At 36.8% G+C, this 12751-nt stretch overlaps 1 protein-coding gene across 9 annotated transcripts in view; it reads right to left on the reverse strand.

The window, feature by feature from the left end:
• Positions 1-12751, reverse strand: part of ACOX3 (acyl-CoA oxidase 3, pristanoyl) — a 53325-nt gene that overhangs the window by 21459 nt on the left and 19115 nt on the right. For 7 of the 9 annotated variants that reach the window (XM_067298271.1, XM_067298267.1, XM_067298266.1 and 4 more), the window contains 7 exons: positions 9266-9362; positions 8444-8626; positions 6878-7000; positions 5064-5184; positions 4446-4565; positions 3658-3771; positions 1439-1554 (listed from right to left, as the gene is read on the reverse strand). In XM_067298271.1, coding sequence (XP_067154372.1) covers positions 1439-1554; positions 3658-3771; positions 4446-4565; positions 5064-5184; positions 6878-7000; positions 8444-8626; positions 9266-9362 — 874 coding nt within the window. The remainder of the gene's footprint in view (positions 1-1438; positions 1555-3657; positions 3772-4445; positions 4566-5063; positions 5185-6877; positions 7001-8443; positions 8627-9265; positions 9363-12751) is intronic. The other 2 variants (XM_067298273.1, XM_067298274.1) reach the window with 2 other exon arrangements.

The raw sequence follows: 12751 nt of genomic DNA on the forward strand, positions 1-12751 counted from the left end.
CTCAGCCTGTGTGAGGCATCATAGACAAGTAATACAAAGCCCTTTCTTCCTTCTGCTTTGGGACATCTTCACAGAACTCCCAAACCTAGGGATAGGCTAGGATTTTCTCCCAGATCTTCCACAGCAAGAACAAATACTATATATTCATCAGCCACCGGTCTGACAGAAAAGTGTTTCTTCATGCCCAGAAACTTTTAAACCAAATACGTGTAAACCGTTAAAGTACTGCTTGTAAATCATTTTCATATGTTTTTGAGGCGTTTATAGCAAAAAATCCCCCTGTCCTGAAGACAAACTGAAGGGAGGAAAGAAAACGTAATGACTTAAGGTATTTCAGTGCTGTCTCCATGGGAGTTGTGTGCCTAAATAACTTTAAAATTTAGCACACTTGAACATAGGAGCAAGGTGAATAACCTTTACGCTGCTGAGTAAATCACCTTCTCTAACATACTGGCCCTAGAATCAGACTCCCAAGAGCTGGCCAGTGGATAGGCAATCATGCTCGAATTTCTGGTACTTATGTTGCATGCAACTAGAGGGCAATTCTTGTCCTGAATTTGACACAGAAGACCATGTCTACTATGCTGCTTCTATAGTAACCACAGGAAAGGTTTCCTTCATTCTACTAGTGGTTTTACACAGACCATACCCTACTGAAGCCAAGCTGGCTCTTTCTAGGTGCAGAGTTGAATATTCCTTCCTGCAGTTTTTAAATGAATTTTGCAGATAGGGTCAACCATATTGGTCATCTTCAGGGAACAGATCTCTTTCCTCAGTGACAAATGCCAAGTGTTCTTTTCTTGGATGCCAGCCAGTTTTTCTCATGGAGGTAACAGAAGTGTTTAAGGAGCTTGGGGATACAAACTGAAATTTGGAGTTATGCCATTTCTAGCTGTTAAAGCTCACTGGTGTGAGAGTGGATCTGCTATCTGTAGATTGTCAGTGTTTCCTTTTCAGGTTCCAGTGCTGTCAGTCTGGTATCTTTCAGGAGTAGTTTGCACTATAGAAATTAGCGATGGAAAAGACCTATTAGGTCATCTAGTTTACCTACCTGCCAGAGCGAGATTCTTTCCTACAGTATGTATTTGGCCACAAAAGCAGATGGAGATGTAATAATGAGATGCTGCAGCAGATTTAATAGCAGTACAAATAGTCTTCAGAAGTTGCGATTTCAAACTTACACATACCACCCATCACATGCCTGCACTTTTCTAAAGGGAAGTATCCTGGAAGACTTCTGCTGATCATCACGGTCCTCCTTCTATCATGATTAATACAATGCACATGGACGGGAATTACATTTTATTAGTTATATGACTTGCTGCTTTATGCTTGAGGAAATTATACTTCATGATATACTGGGATAAAACCAACAGGATCTGGCAAACCTGGATGAAAACACACATGAATAAAATGAAAAAGCTGAATAAAGTGTTACCTGACAGTTGTTTTTTGCCTCAAAATCACTTCGCCCAGACTGCTTCTCCTTGTTCAGCTTTAGATCACTTTCTCGGAGCAGGTAGCAAACCAGCCATTTATATGCTGCTAAAGGAACTGTAGAAAAGAGAAGAAAACTGAAATTCTTAGCATTCACATTCATAATGCCAGAAGTCACATGCAGTGTCTGCTACATTCTCAGTTTACGGTCCTGAGATGAAAAGTGAAGGTGATAATTAATCAACAAGAAACTTCAGTGAAAACAAACAAAACACCATGAACAAAGCCATTATTTCTTGGACAAGATCTCTGTGAGTCAAAAGGTGCTGGTCCATTAGTCAACACCAAAGCAGTAATCTGGTGAAAATTAAGGGGCGGCACTCTTGGCTTGGGTAAGACTCTCCCTTGAGGCAGAATTTTGGTCATAGAAAGCAGAGTGATAGTCATGTGGAAGACAGTTTTCATCTTGATCCAATGCCACCTCACCCAAACAGGAGGAATTCAATTCCCTCTTGTAATATCCCTAGGGCTACACATGCATTAAAGAATTGTGGATATCCAAAGTAGACATTATAATCCATTAACACAGCACTTTGCCCATTACTGTTGTTGCAGTAAATAACAGCTGGGTATAGTGAGATTGTAACTTTCAGTGAAGACCTATCCTGCTTGACTATACACTAGTTTCAACTGACCCCAAGCTACAAGACCAGGTATATCCACAGCTCAGTTTAAACACAAATATTTTCTGATTCCCTCAAATTTTTTTAAGTTATTTTCTTTCCTATTTTAAGGCGTAGGTCTACAAGGTTCTGAGTCTCTTCTGAGATTAAAACAAGAACAGAAGACAGTCAACATTTTGTGGACTCATCCCTTCTCAACTCTGAAATGATGCTACATGCTCTCAAGCAGATGACTTCTAATAGAGCAAAGGTGGCTGAATGTAATTGCATGTGAATTAACTGCTTTGTATATGTGTGTTATATTTTTAGAGCAGTCTGGAACTACAAGGGAAAAAGTACTACAGCTTAAAGACCTTGTATAAATCCTGCTTGTCTGCGCCTTAGCTTAAGATTTAATGTAGGGATATTATTAATGTAACTCTGAGTGTTCACACGCTGCCTGAGTATAGGCACCTAGTTTAAGAGCCCAGCTTCTAACAGAACACTGCAATAAAGAGATTCAGATATTTTTAAAACTACAATCTGGTTCAATAGGAATTACAAAAGAGGACAGAAAATGTGTTTAGCTATTAGTTTGTGCTCTGATGGATTTCACTAGTTGGAGACATAAAACAAAGCAGAAAGTACGTAGTCATTTTGAACTAGCATTTTTCTTATTTTTGTATTTTAAGTTATTCAGATTTTTCCCCATACTTATTATGGTAATATACCATAGTACCACACTTTGTATCTCACTTAGCACTCTGATCATTATTCAAAGTTCAGCTTTTTTGCAATTATTTGAGCATGGAAGTGGTTACTTGAATTCCAGGAATCAACCCAATTGCCCCTTACATACTAAGACTGGAGTTTCTTCCCTGAGTATGTTTTCAGTTTCACAGATCCACTTTTGCTCAGCTCCCTTTCTCTATCTACCTCATTATCTCTTCACTTCTTCATTAATTTTTGCCTCCACAGGCCAATCTGGGTTCACAGTAATACAAAAGTGGGAATGGCATGTAATGTCTTACTTGATTCGATTATGTAATAGAGTAAGCCAAGAAAACTGCTGTGACTTTTCTTTCGCCATTACCCCTTTTTCCTCATGCAACCAAAAGCAACTGCCAAACAGTGGACATACTTAAAGCCATTTCCACATATTTCTAAATCACATGTATGGTTTCTTAAAATAAGATATTTAAAATTCAAAGGTAGTGGCAGTTAATGTCGCTCACAAGAGTCTCATTTAAGAACAACAACAATACAGTGGCAAAGAACCTAGATCACAAATGTTATTTTAAAAGAACAAAAATGGAACAAATATATGTGATGCTATTCTGCATAAAAATTCCATTATAGAATTCAGATTGTACTTCTAGGGACAACAGTGCATATTAGGAAATGAAAACTGCATCCTTAGCAAACTGTAAAGTGCAAAGAAAGTCAGCAAATAGTAATTTGATAAATATCTAGTAACTGGTGGAGGGTGAATCTCAAGTCTCTGGATCAGGCAGGAATTTAAGACTGTTGAAGCAGTTCTACAACAGCAAAAGGCTACCTGAAGAGTCCATGCAATCTTCAACACTAATGGCTGTGAATTTCTGGCCAAGGATGTGGTGGTAGTTCTGCAAAAAGTTTACTGTTCCAAAAGGGGATTCAAAAGGAGCTTTCTCTGAAAAACCAAAGAAAATAAAAATGGTTTATGAGAAAAGAAATCAGACTATTTGGAACTAAAAATCTATTATAAAGCCAGACATACACTTGATAGGCCAGATTCAGATAGGCCAAAATATTTATTTTTTGTGGTCTAGTCCAGCAAGTGAGGACAGGTGGACAAGTGCTGAAAAACCTGACATCACTGTGTATAATCACCACAAGAGTCAACTCCTTTTGCAGGGTTTACAGTCCTGGATGCTGGCAAAAATCACTGCTACAAACGTGACACAAAATCATTTATCTAGAGAACTACAAAACTTAATCATGGAAATTACTACTAAGTTAGGCGATATGAACTGTTTCAAGCATAATGAACAAGGTACTCAGACTCACAACTATTTTAGGAGTAGCTCCATTGAACTAAATGGTACTTCTCAGTAAGATACTAATTAACATGATTAGGGATGACAGAACATGTAGTTAGCTTCCACAGAATCTAAGAGAAAGAATATTTCTTGCAGCAAATATCTGTATATTTGTGAGTGTATCATGTGATGGATTCTGTAGCACATTATTTACGCTCTACAAAATGATTAAATGACTATCAGTTGTTTTAGTATAAAATTACCTCCTAATTCCATTATCTAGTCACTGTTGGGTTCAGCACATGATTCCAGAATGAAAACTGACCTCTTATGCAACTCATCCAGCTCATTAAGTAGTTGCTGGTTTGCTGAAGCAGGACGTTATTATCACCTTCATATGTGCAGTTTGGATCATTGTCATTACGAATTTCCCCCAGACGATTCACTTAAAAAGAACAAGTGCACATTTTAACATATTTCAATGTATTAGTGAAGGGTAAGGGAATAATTATGCTATGATAAAAATGTAAGAGATCTATGTAAGGCATCTGTTCCTGTATCTATCGCTATTCTTACCAAGAAAAGAGCTTGTAAATTCACTGTTTGGCTTGAGAAAATGAATATAGTGGCAAGATTTTATAAAAGTGTGGATTCATTTTAGAAGGGAAATTTTCACCTAAAAATCTGCATTTTTATTTCTGGAACTGAAACTGAATCACACATACAGACTTATTCTGCCAAAATGCTGGTGCAGACACTGCATGGGTTTAGTTCTTTTTGTGGTGTCAGGTATAAAACGAATCTGTAAAAAAAGGAGACGAGGAAAAAGTCCTTTCTAGAAGTATCCCTAAAATCCAGATGCTGTGACCCCAAAACAGTTGAGGTAGACAAGAATATAAACATTCTCTTTCTGAGCAGGGTATAAAGCAAGTCTGCAACTTACTGGCAAGGTAACCATGTCCTCCACAAGCTTCTCGGCACTCCTGGGCTGCCTGCTGAGCAGTCCAAGAAGACAGTGGTTTGCTGGCAGCAGATAAGGCATGAATCTCACGTCCCAAATCAGCCTTTGTGGAAAACAAGTTTCTAGTCAATAATAACTTTTACACAAAGTAAGTTTGTGAGCATACAAAGAAGTATGTTTCTGCCTTACACAAAGCCCTATTATGATGATTTAAACCAATTAAATCCATAGCTATGTGCACTGTTTAATAAAGAGGAAAAAGAGTTACTTGCAATACATACGTAACATTTTTGGCAGTCTATGTAAGGGCAGTTATTTCTTTTTTTTGCCATCCCTGAAAGAAAACAGCCACATCTGAAGAATCTTGGGGATTGAGGTTCTTAGATGGAGCAGGAATAATTTGTGCTAGGTAATGGACACATGGGTACATCTTATCTCAAATGTATCAGCTGGCATTTGAATGGGACAGTTCATTGCTTGCCACTCTCTTCCTCTGCAAGACAGAGAGCCAGGTGGTTGAAGGTGGCATGTCCAGAGAGAGCTTCTGTCCCCTCCGTGATGTAAGCAATCCCTCTCTCCCCAGTCAGCAAGGGGATATTTGTATTCTTTACTCCCTTACAAGGTCATCATTGAATTTTAAGCATCAATTTCAGAAAGAGCAGTGAAATTTAAATGCTCCAAAATATCTCTAAAGAATCACAGTGGCCTGCAATTACACTAACACTACTGGCCTTCCTTTGGAAGTGTGTCTGGAATTTCCACACTGGGAATTACTTAGAGTCTGGGGACACTGGGTCTGTAGTACCAAAGCTTGTTTAAGAGCAATTCCCTGAGATTCTTTAAGACCCCTTGTAGAACAAAATGAATGTGCAAATGTTAAACTCTTAACATTGTCAACAACCATAAGATTTTTATTCTATCACAATTAGTCTCTGAGAGCCACTGTTTTGCCTAAGATAGTGACTGAACTGGGGACCTCCAGAGATAAAAGAAGAGATTATAGAATCAAACAGATTCTTCTGCGGTTTGGGCGAAGAGAAAAAATTAAAATACCCATCCATCAGTACACGAATCTTTCACCTGCTGTAGTTTAGCCAGAAAAGACCGAGTGTTTAAGTGAGATCTAAACAATTCATAGCCACTGTGTAGGCCCTAACAAACAGTTAACATTGTTAAAATAAAAAAAAGTGTATATATTTTACACGCTATAAGAAATCACACTGCAGTTGCTTTGGTTGAGAATCAGTCCTTACACTGAGACAGATATATCAAACTATTTCCTATATAAAAAGGTAACTTCTCATGGTCTAACAGTGGCTGAGACACTCACCACTAACCAACAACTCAGAAGTCTCAACTTTTTACTCTAAGAAGATTTTTCCTAATGCGTGAGCATGAATTATAAACTTGATCCAGATTCACAGAATCTGTATGGGAACTAATAACAACAACATTTCAGAAAGTCTTTGATATCTGCCTCCTGCAAAACCATTTACAACAGTCATAAACTGAATTTGTATTATCATCATATACTTATGATGAACAATCCTACAAGGGAACATAACCTTAAATCCCACTGAAACCAGCACAACTTTAACAACCCCATCAAAATTGATTTGGTCGCCTTTCTGTATACAAACTTTATCCATTAGTTTGTTTTCCCCACATTTCTGAGATAATGCGGTACAACTCTTTATTGTAAGATGATTCAGGACTTGAACACAGATCCTTCATTTAACAATTTCAAGTTTATTATAATAAGAGCCCAGTTAATAGGAAATGTGTAAATATCTCACCTGTCTCTGACTCCTTTGCTTTCTCAATAAGCCTGCATTAAATTCTACAAAGTTCTCAAATAGGGATTTGGAGAAATAATCTAACACATACGCAGCAGCCAGATAAGGAAGAAGGCGCCATTGCTGGAATGAAAAATAAATAGATTTGATTGCAAATTGATATATATTTTTAGGTGAGTGAGATGATAAATAATTTTAAATTTCCAGAAAACAATTTTTTTCCAATAACTATCTTATAATTTTGAACCAACCCATTCCTTTTTAATTTGTCCAAATAGAGAAACTCTCATTTATCATGATGATAACTTAACTATAACCCTTTACAAACATAATTAAGTGCAACTATTTTATAACTCAGTTACAGTTACACTATTCCAGTTCATGGATTTTATGAGTTTGTGATAAATATCCTGTTAAACCAGTGCAAATGTTCACTGAAGCTTTTTGGGCAGAGGGCAGAAGAATGTATTTTTGCCATGCCACGAGTCAGTCATGATTCATATGTTACTTTAGTACCAATAGGACAGAGGGTGTAACTTTCACTTGTTTTTTCATTGCTTAAAGTACGTTACTGTTTGTTGCATTCTGTTAAAAGAACAGGGCTGTGGAGTAAAGAAAAAAGCATCTTTGTTGCTCCAAGTAGGTCAGATGGAGCCCATGAAAGAAAAGGGAAACTGCTTGAGAGGAAGCTTTTGTTGTAGAGCAAGTAGGGAATGAGAGGTTCAGCAAGCAGAGGCTACAGAGTAAGCAGAAATCGAGAGATTCCTAAGAACAGTGGGAAGCAAACCCGGCCTAACCGCAGAAGAGGTTTCCACCTGCCAAAAGAAGGCAGCTTTTGCTAGAAACCGTTGAAACCCATGAAATCTTTGAAAGTTGCAGTACTAAGGGCAAGCCAGGAAAAAAAGCACCCACTTTGCACAGACAAACTGGGCAGGTTTATTTTCAACACTTCTTAGCTACTAACCATTTCATTCAGCACATCTGAGGTTTCTCTATTTCCAAAGTTAACCGTATATACTCTTTTTCTATTTTTTCAGATCAAAAGTCCTTTTGGTGTTTTTCATCTGCTTGCTCTATGGATAAAAATCATTTATGTCCCTCTCAAAACTAGTGCTCGTTTGGGACCTAATCACAGTGCATATCAATTTCCACATTTTTAAAGAATAAGGACTAGAAAAGGGAAAATGAGCATAACAGCAAAAGAGGCACTGACATTTTTAAAAAAATGCTAGCTTCTACAGCTGCAATAACTTCATGTGCACATAAAAGACAGTCTTTCTCTGAAAAGGTTACTGCTTTAGAAGAAAACATTTCTAGGTACTTCAGAGAAATAAGAGTGTTTTGGGTTTTGCTATTCCAAGAACTTATCTCAAAAGCCTGATCATGCCAGGAGTAGTAGTAATGAGGTCTTAAGTTAGAATGAACAGCTGCAGCTGCACAGGATCTATACTTCAGATGAAACAGTTTCACTAACTTCGGTGCCACTATTTTGATCTACAATAGCTTTGAATCTGATTTTGTTTTAATTATACGATAGTCTGTAGATTAGAATTCCAAACTTTTTACCTGTGTTTGGTATTCAAGAACAGGTATTTCTTCTTCATCAGTTGGTCCAAACTGATGGCGAGTTGCTGAGAAGCGAATGGCTATTGATAAGGCAAGCTTCAAATTGGTCACAGACATTGCTGTAATCAGAACTCTGCCAGTGGACAAGGACCCAAGAGAAGCACTAAAACGATCTTTAACATCCTGAATGAATAAAAGGCACAGACTGAACAGTGAGGTTAACAATTCATTTACCTATCCTGTAAAGATACAACTCTGGTAGCATGATCAAAAGTCCGGAGGGTTGGCCAATTTTATTTCTTTAGACATTCAGTTAATGTGTCCAGGCAAGATCCAGAGAAACTACTTAGGCACCAGTGGGGCGGCTCAAAAAGCAAGAAGTAGGTAAAATCAATAAGGTGAGTTGAGACATCTCTGAAAGGCAATTAAACCCCAGCATTTTTGATTATGGAACCATTTAAACTAGGTAAGGGAAAACACTGTGGCTAATCAGTTGCCTCCTCAGGAGCTTACAGAACTTCTATCTAGATCCTGATACCATTTAAAAGTTAGATATTTACATCTGAGCTAGTAACTTCAGACTCTCTTTGTAATAAGTGGGGAAAACAGGCATTTCCCAGGCATGATTAACCTTGAATACTCATATAAGTATGAGATGTATTGATTATTACAATTTAATATGAAAACATGTCAACAGCCTTACTTGAGTCAAGATACCTAGCACTTCCCAACCCACCAGGCCCATGCCCTATCTCTGTAACCTAATTGTACCTTTTTATATTTATTGAACTATATTAATGAAATACAAATCTTAATTCATACCTTGAAAGAGCTTGAGTATTTCCCTTCAGCTGTGACATCTCCAGCTACATTCAGTATGTTTTCTTTAGGTATCCTGACATTATGGAACATGGCAAATCTGTTCAGACAAATACACAAGCAATGTAAAGTTTATTTTAAGTGTCTACATTACAGAAAAAAAGATCACAACAAAGAAATGATTGCACATGAATTTCAGGTGTATCAGTGAACTGAAAATAGTACCATCAAACCAGGTAGGTAATTTGAGGAGAGTATGTGTGGGAGAACAAAAGCCTTCAGACACAGGCCAGTAGAGGAAATACAAGCAGGGAAGTGATTTGTTATCACTTTTAACTTCAGTCTGCTACTCAAAAATAAAGATGATGCTTAAAAAACAAAACAAAGCCCTCATTGACTCTAGGGGACCATTTCAGCAGCTTCATATGTAAAGAAATAAAAGATTAATGGAAGGAAGAGCAATGTATTCTCTTTAAAGGGAAAGATAGTTTTCTGGGTAAAACAACTTATTAGAGACATTATACAGAGTATATTTGACTCAGACACTTTCGCCCACAGCACCAGAAATGTGAACTGAATGCTGTTTGTATGAGCTTAGGTAGGTTACTTAACTTGATATGTCAGTTATCTAAAAGTTTGGAAAGATGAACTATTAAAACTTCCTTCTCCTGCTTAGAACCAGACTGGGCTATTGTGATTCCAAATAATTTACTACCACAAATAATTCTGCTGAACCAAATGGCCCTAATGTACTGAAGTGTTGCTCAGTCCAGTCTGGAGACTGTAAATGCTTTGGGATGAGATATTATATATTTTTTACAATTCTAAAACATAGATCTGTGATGATCTTTCATTTTAGCATAATACAGAAAAGAACATAGCTGAATTAGTGCACTGAGAGGGAACCGAAAGGTGTATTTTCCTTTGCTTAAACTCAAACTAGGATTTCTGTTCCCTATAATGGGGCATCTTAGAAAGGAATGAGCCAGATAATCTTTTCTAAATTGTGGCATGCTAGCAGTAACAAAGAAGGAACCTGTTATAATAGGCAAAATGTCTTGAGTATTCATATTCTTCAGGAAGAAAGCGTATAAACTGTTTCACCCAAATGGGCAATACAACTTGGCACAATACCAGTAATATCAGCTCTATTCATGAATATCTCAGTATCTAATAGCATTTGAAAGCTGTATTTGTAATCAAAGCAAATTCCTTTTGTCTGCCAGTACTGGCTGATCTATTTAATAATGCTCATGAGAGCCAGGTCTTTCACATTAATAAATTACATAAGGGTTGCATTGCTACATGTGCTTTAAAATTACGAGTTGTTTCCAAGGAAACATATCTGCATACTGAATTTATTCAGCCTTAGAGATACAGAGTATTTTCGGACTTAGCCACAGAGAAAAGCATGCTATCCTAACCAGAAACCAGCTGCTTACTAGCCTTATTCACGCTAAGAAGTGCTTTAGTGAGCACCAGTTTCAATGAGACAACACTACTTGATGGTAGAAGCAAATTCAGATTTTCCAAAAATCTGATAACCATCTTCATCAATATTTTTTCAGGTCATCTACAATAAAAAAGCTCATTCAAGAAAGATCTTCTGGTTAAATGCACTTTCTTTGCTCCCTACATCCCAAATAAAACCCATCACAAATAAAAATGCACATCAACTCCAATATTTTTAAGCAGTAGTATGCATGTTAGATAGAACTCAAGCTTTTTTTATTATTACTAATTACTTTAATTACAGGACAGTGAGTGTGCGTTTAGAGCCTTAGTTTAGCAGCCTGTTTTGCTAGATACTGTACAACCCTAGAAGCACAAGAAGGTGCTTGCTCCTAAGATCTTACAATCTAAGCAAAAGGCAAGAAGATATGAACGCGTTCAAACAAATGGTGAGGCAGATGCTAACTACGGAAGAATAGTTGCTTGACATGACAACCGCTAGTTACAGCATGTTGGCAGCTAACCATTGTCAATTTTTTTGTAAGCCATTAGGGCAACCAAGAATTTTAAGAAGGAATTTAAGTGATGAAAGTAAGGTAGTTTCACAGATGTTTATAAAGAGTCCCTCCCAAGCAGGAAAAGTTGCATGGAAGAAAGCAATGAAATACCTTTTGAAAAAGCTATTGAATGAATTATAAAAACTGGAATCACGAGCCAGTTTAAAGGAGGAGTTGGCATAACAGAGAGGTGATACACCATTTTGGGCACAGGTTACGAAGAATTTTCAAAGGGCTCCAATTCTTGGGCCTTCTCTTTGCAAATACATACTTGGAGTATAATGTTTAGTCCCGTGTATGATGAATGGGAAGATTCGTGGTAGTCATGACAATGAACAAGACTGCAAATTATCCTTTTTGTGTTTTACACTATAGCAATTAGTTCAATTCAGTCAGCAGTGCTGTGCAGTTGTGGAAAATTATTTATATTGATACATGCTTGCAGCTCTACAGTTCTTAAAAAGCAAATTCAAATCTACTAACATTTCACATTTAGAAAATTCAAGTCTACTGATATTGGATATGCTGCAGATACGTGCCAAATGAAAAACCTACTAAAATAACCTAAATATTTTACCCACTTCAACCCATTGCAGGAAAATCCCAAACAGTTAAACCTATTAGAAGTCTTTTGTAGGAAAGGGAGAATAATCTTGTAGCAGATTCTGTTATAATCTGTCAGACATAAGTATAATATAGCTACTTCTGTACCAGATAAAAGGTTATCTAGAATTATTTTGATAAAAAACAAAAGATACATAGCCATGTATTTCATAGGCAGTACACCAGAATACTGAATTTCCAATCATATTATAATAACAATCTCTTTTCTTAAATGAAAATTAGTTTGAATAAAGTACACTGAGACAGTTTTTGAGAGTTCAGATTTTTTCTATTATATTGTCCATTACAGATGCATCATTTCCTCCTTTTTCTGTGAGGTGCTATCAAAATAAGTGCATATAAAAATGGTACAAACTAAGAAGCAAAAAAGGGGGACAGAATTAGCAATTACAAATCCCACAGAAAATTCCCATGAGTAAAGGAATAAGATATATTGTCTATAAGCACTAGTGATGAAAATAAAAGCAGAAACTTACAGAACCTGGGAGTTAGATGACTTTGTGATATGACTGCCAACTCCTGTTAGGCTCTTACTCCAAGAACTTTTATGCTATTTGAAATCTTACTTTGTAATCATTAGACATACTGGCCAAATTGAACTTGATATAGGAACATATTAAAAAATAAATAATAAGATTTAATGAAGTCAAAGATCACATTTCTAATGTTTATTAACCTAGAAAGCATAATGAATAGACATGGACCACATCTGTCAACGCATTTAGGAGAAAATCCCCTTAAAGACATTGAAGAAAAGTAGAAATATCTCACAATAATGGAACTGTATATACCGTCATGGGGATATCATGTACCAGCAAGTCTGGAAAATGGATAAGTTGCATGTGGTGATGACATG

Source organism: Apteryx mantelli, chromosome 5, assembly GCF_036417845.1.
Source record: "Apteryx mantelli isolate bAptMan1 chromosome 5, bAptMan1.hap1, whole genome shotgun sequence".
Classification (NCBI taxonomy): domain Eukaryota; kingdom Metazoa; phylum Chordata; class Aves; order Apterygiformes; family Apterygidae; genus Apteryx; species Apteryx mantelli.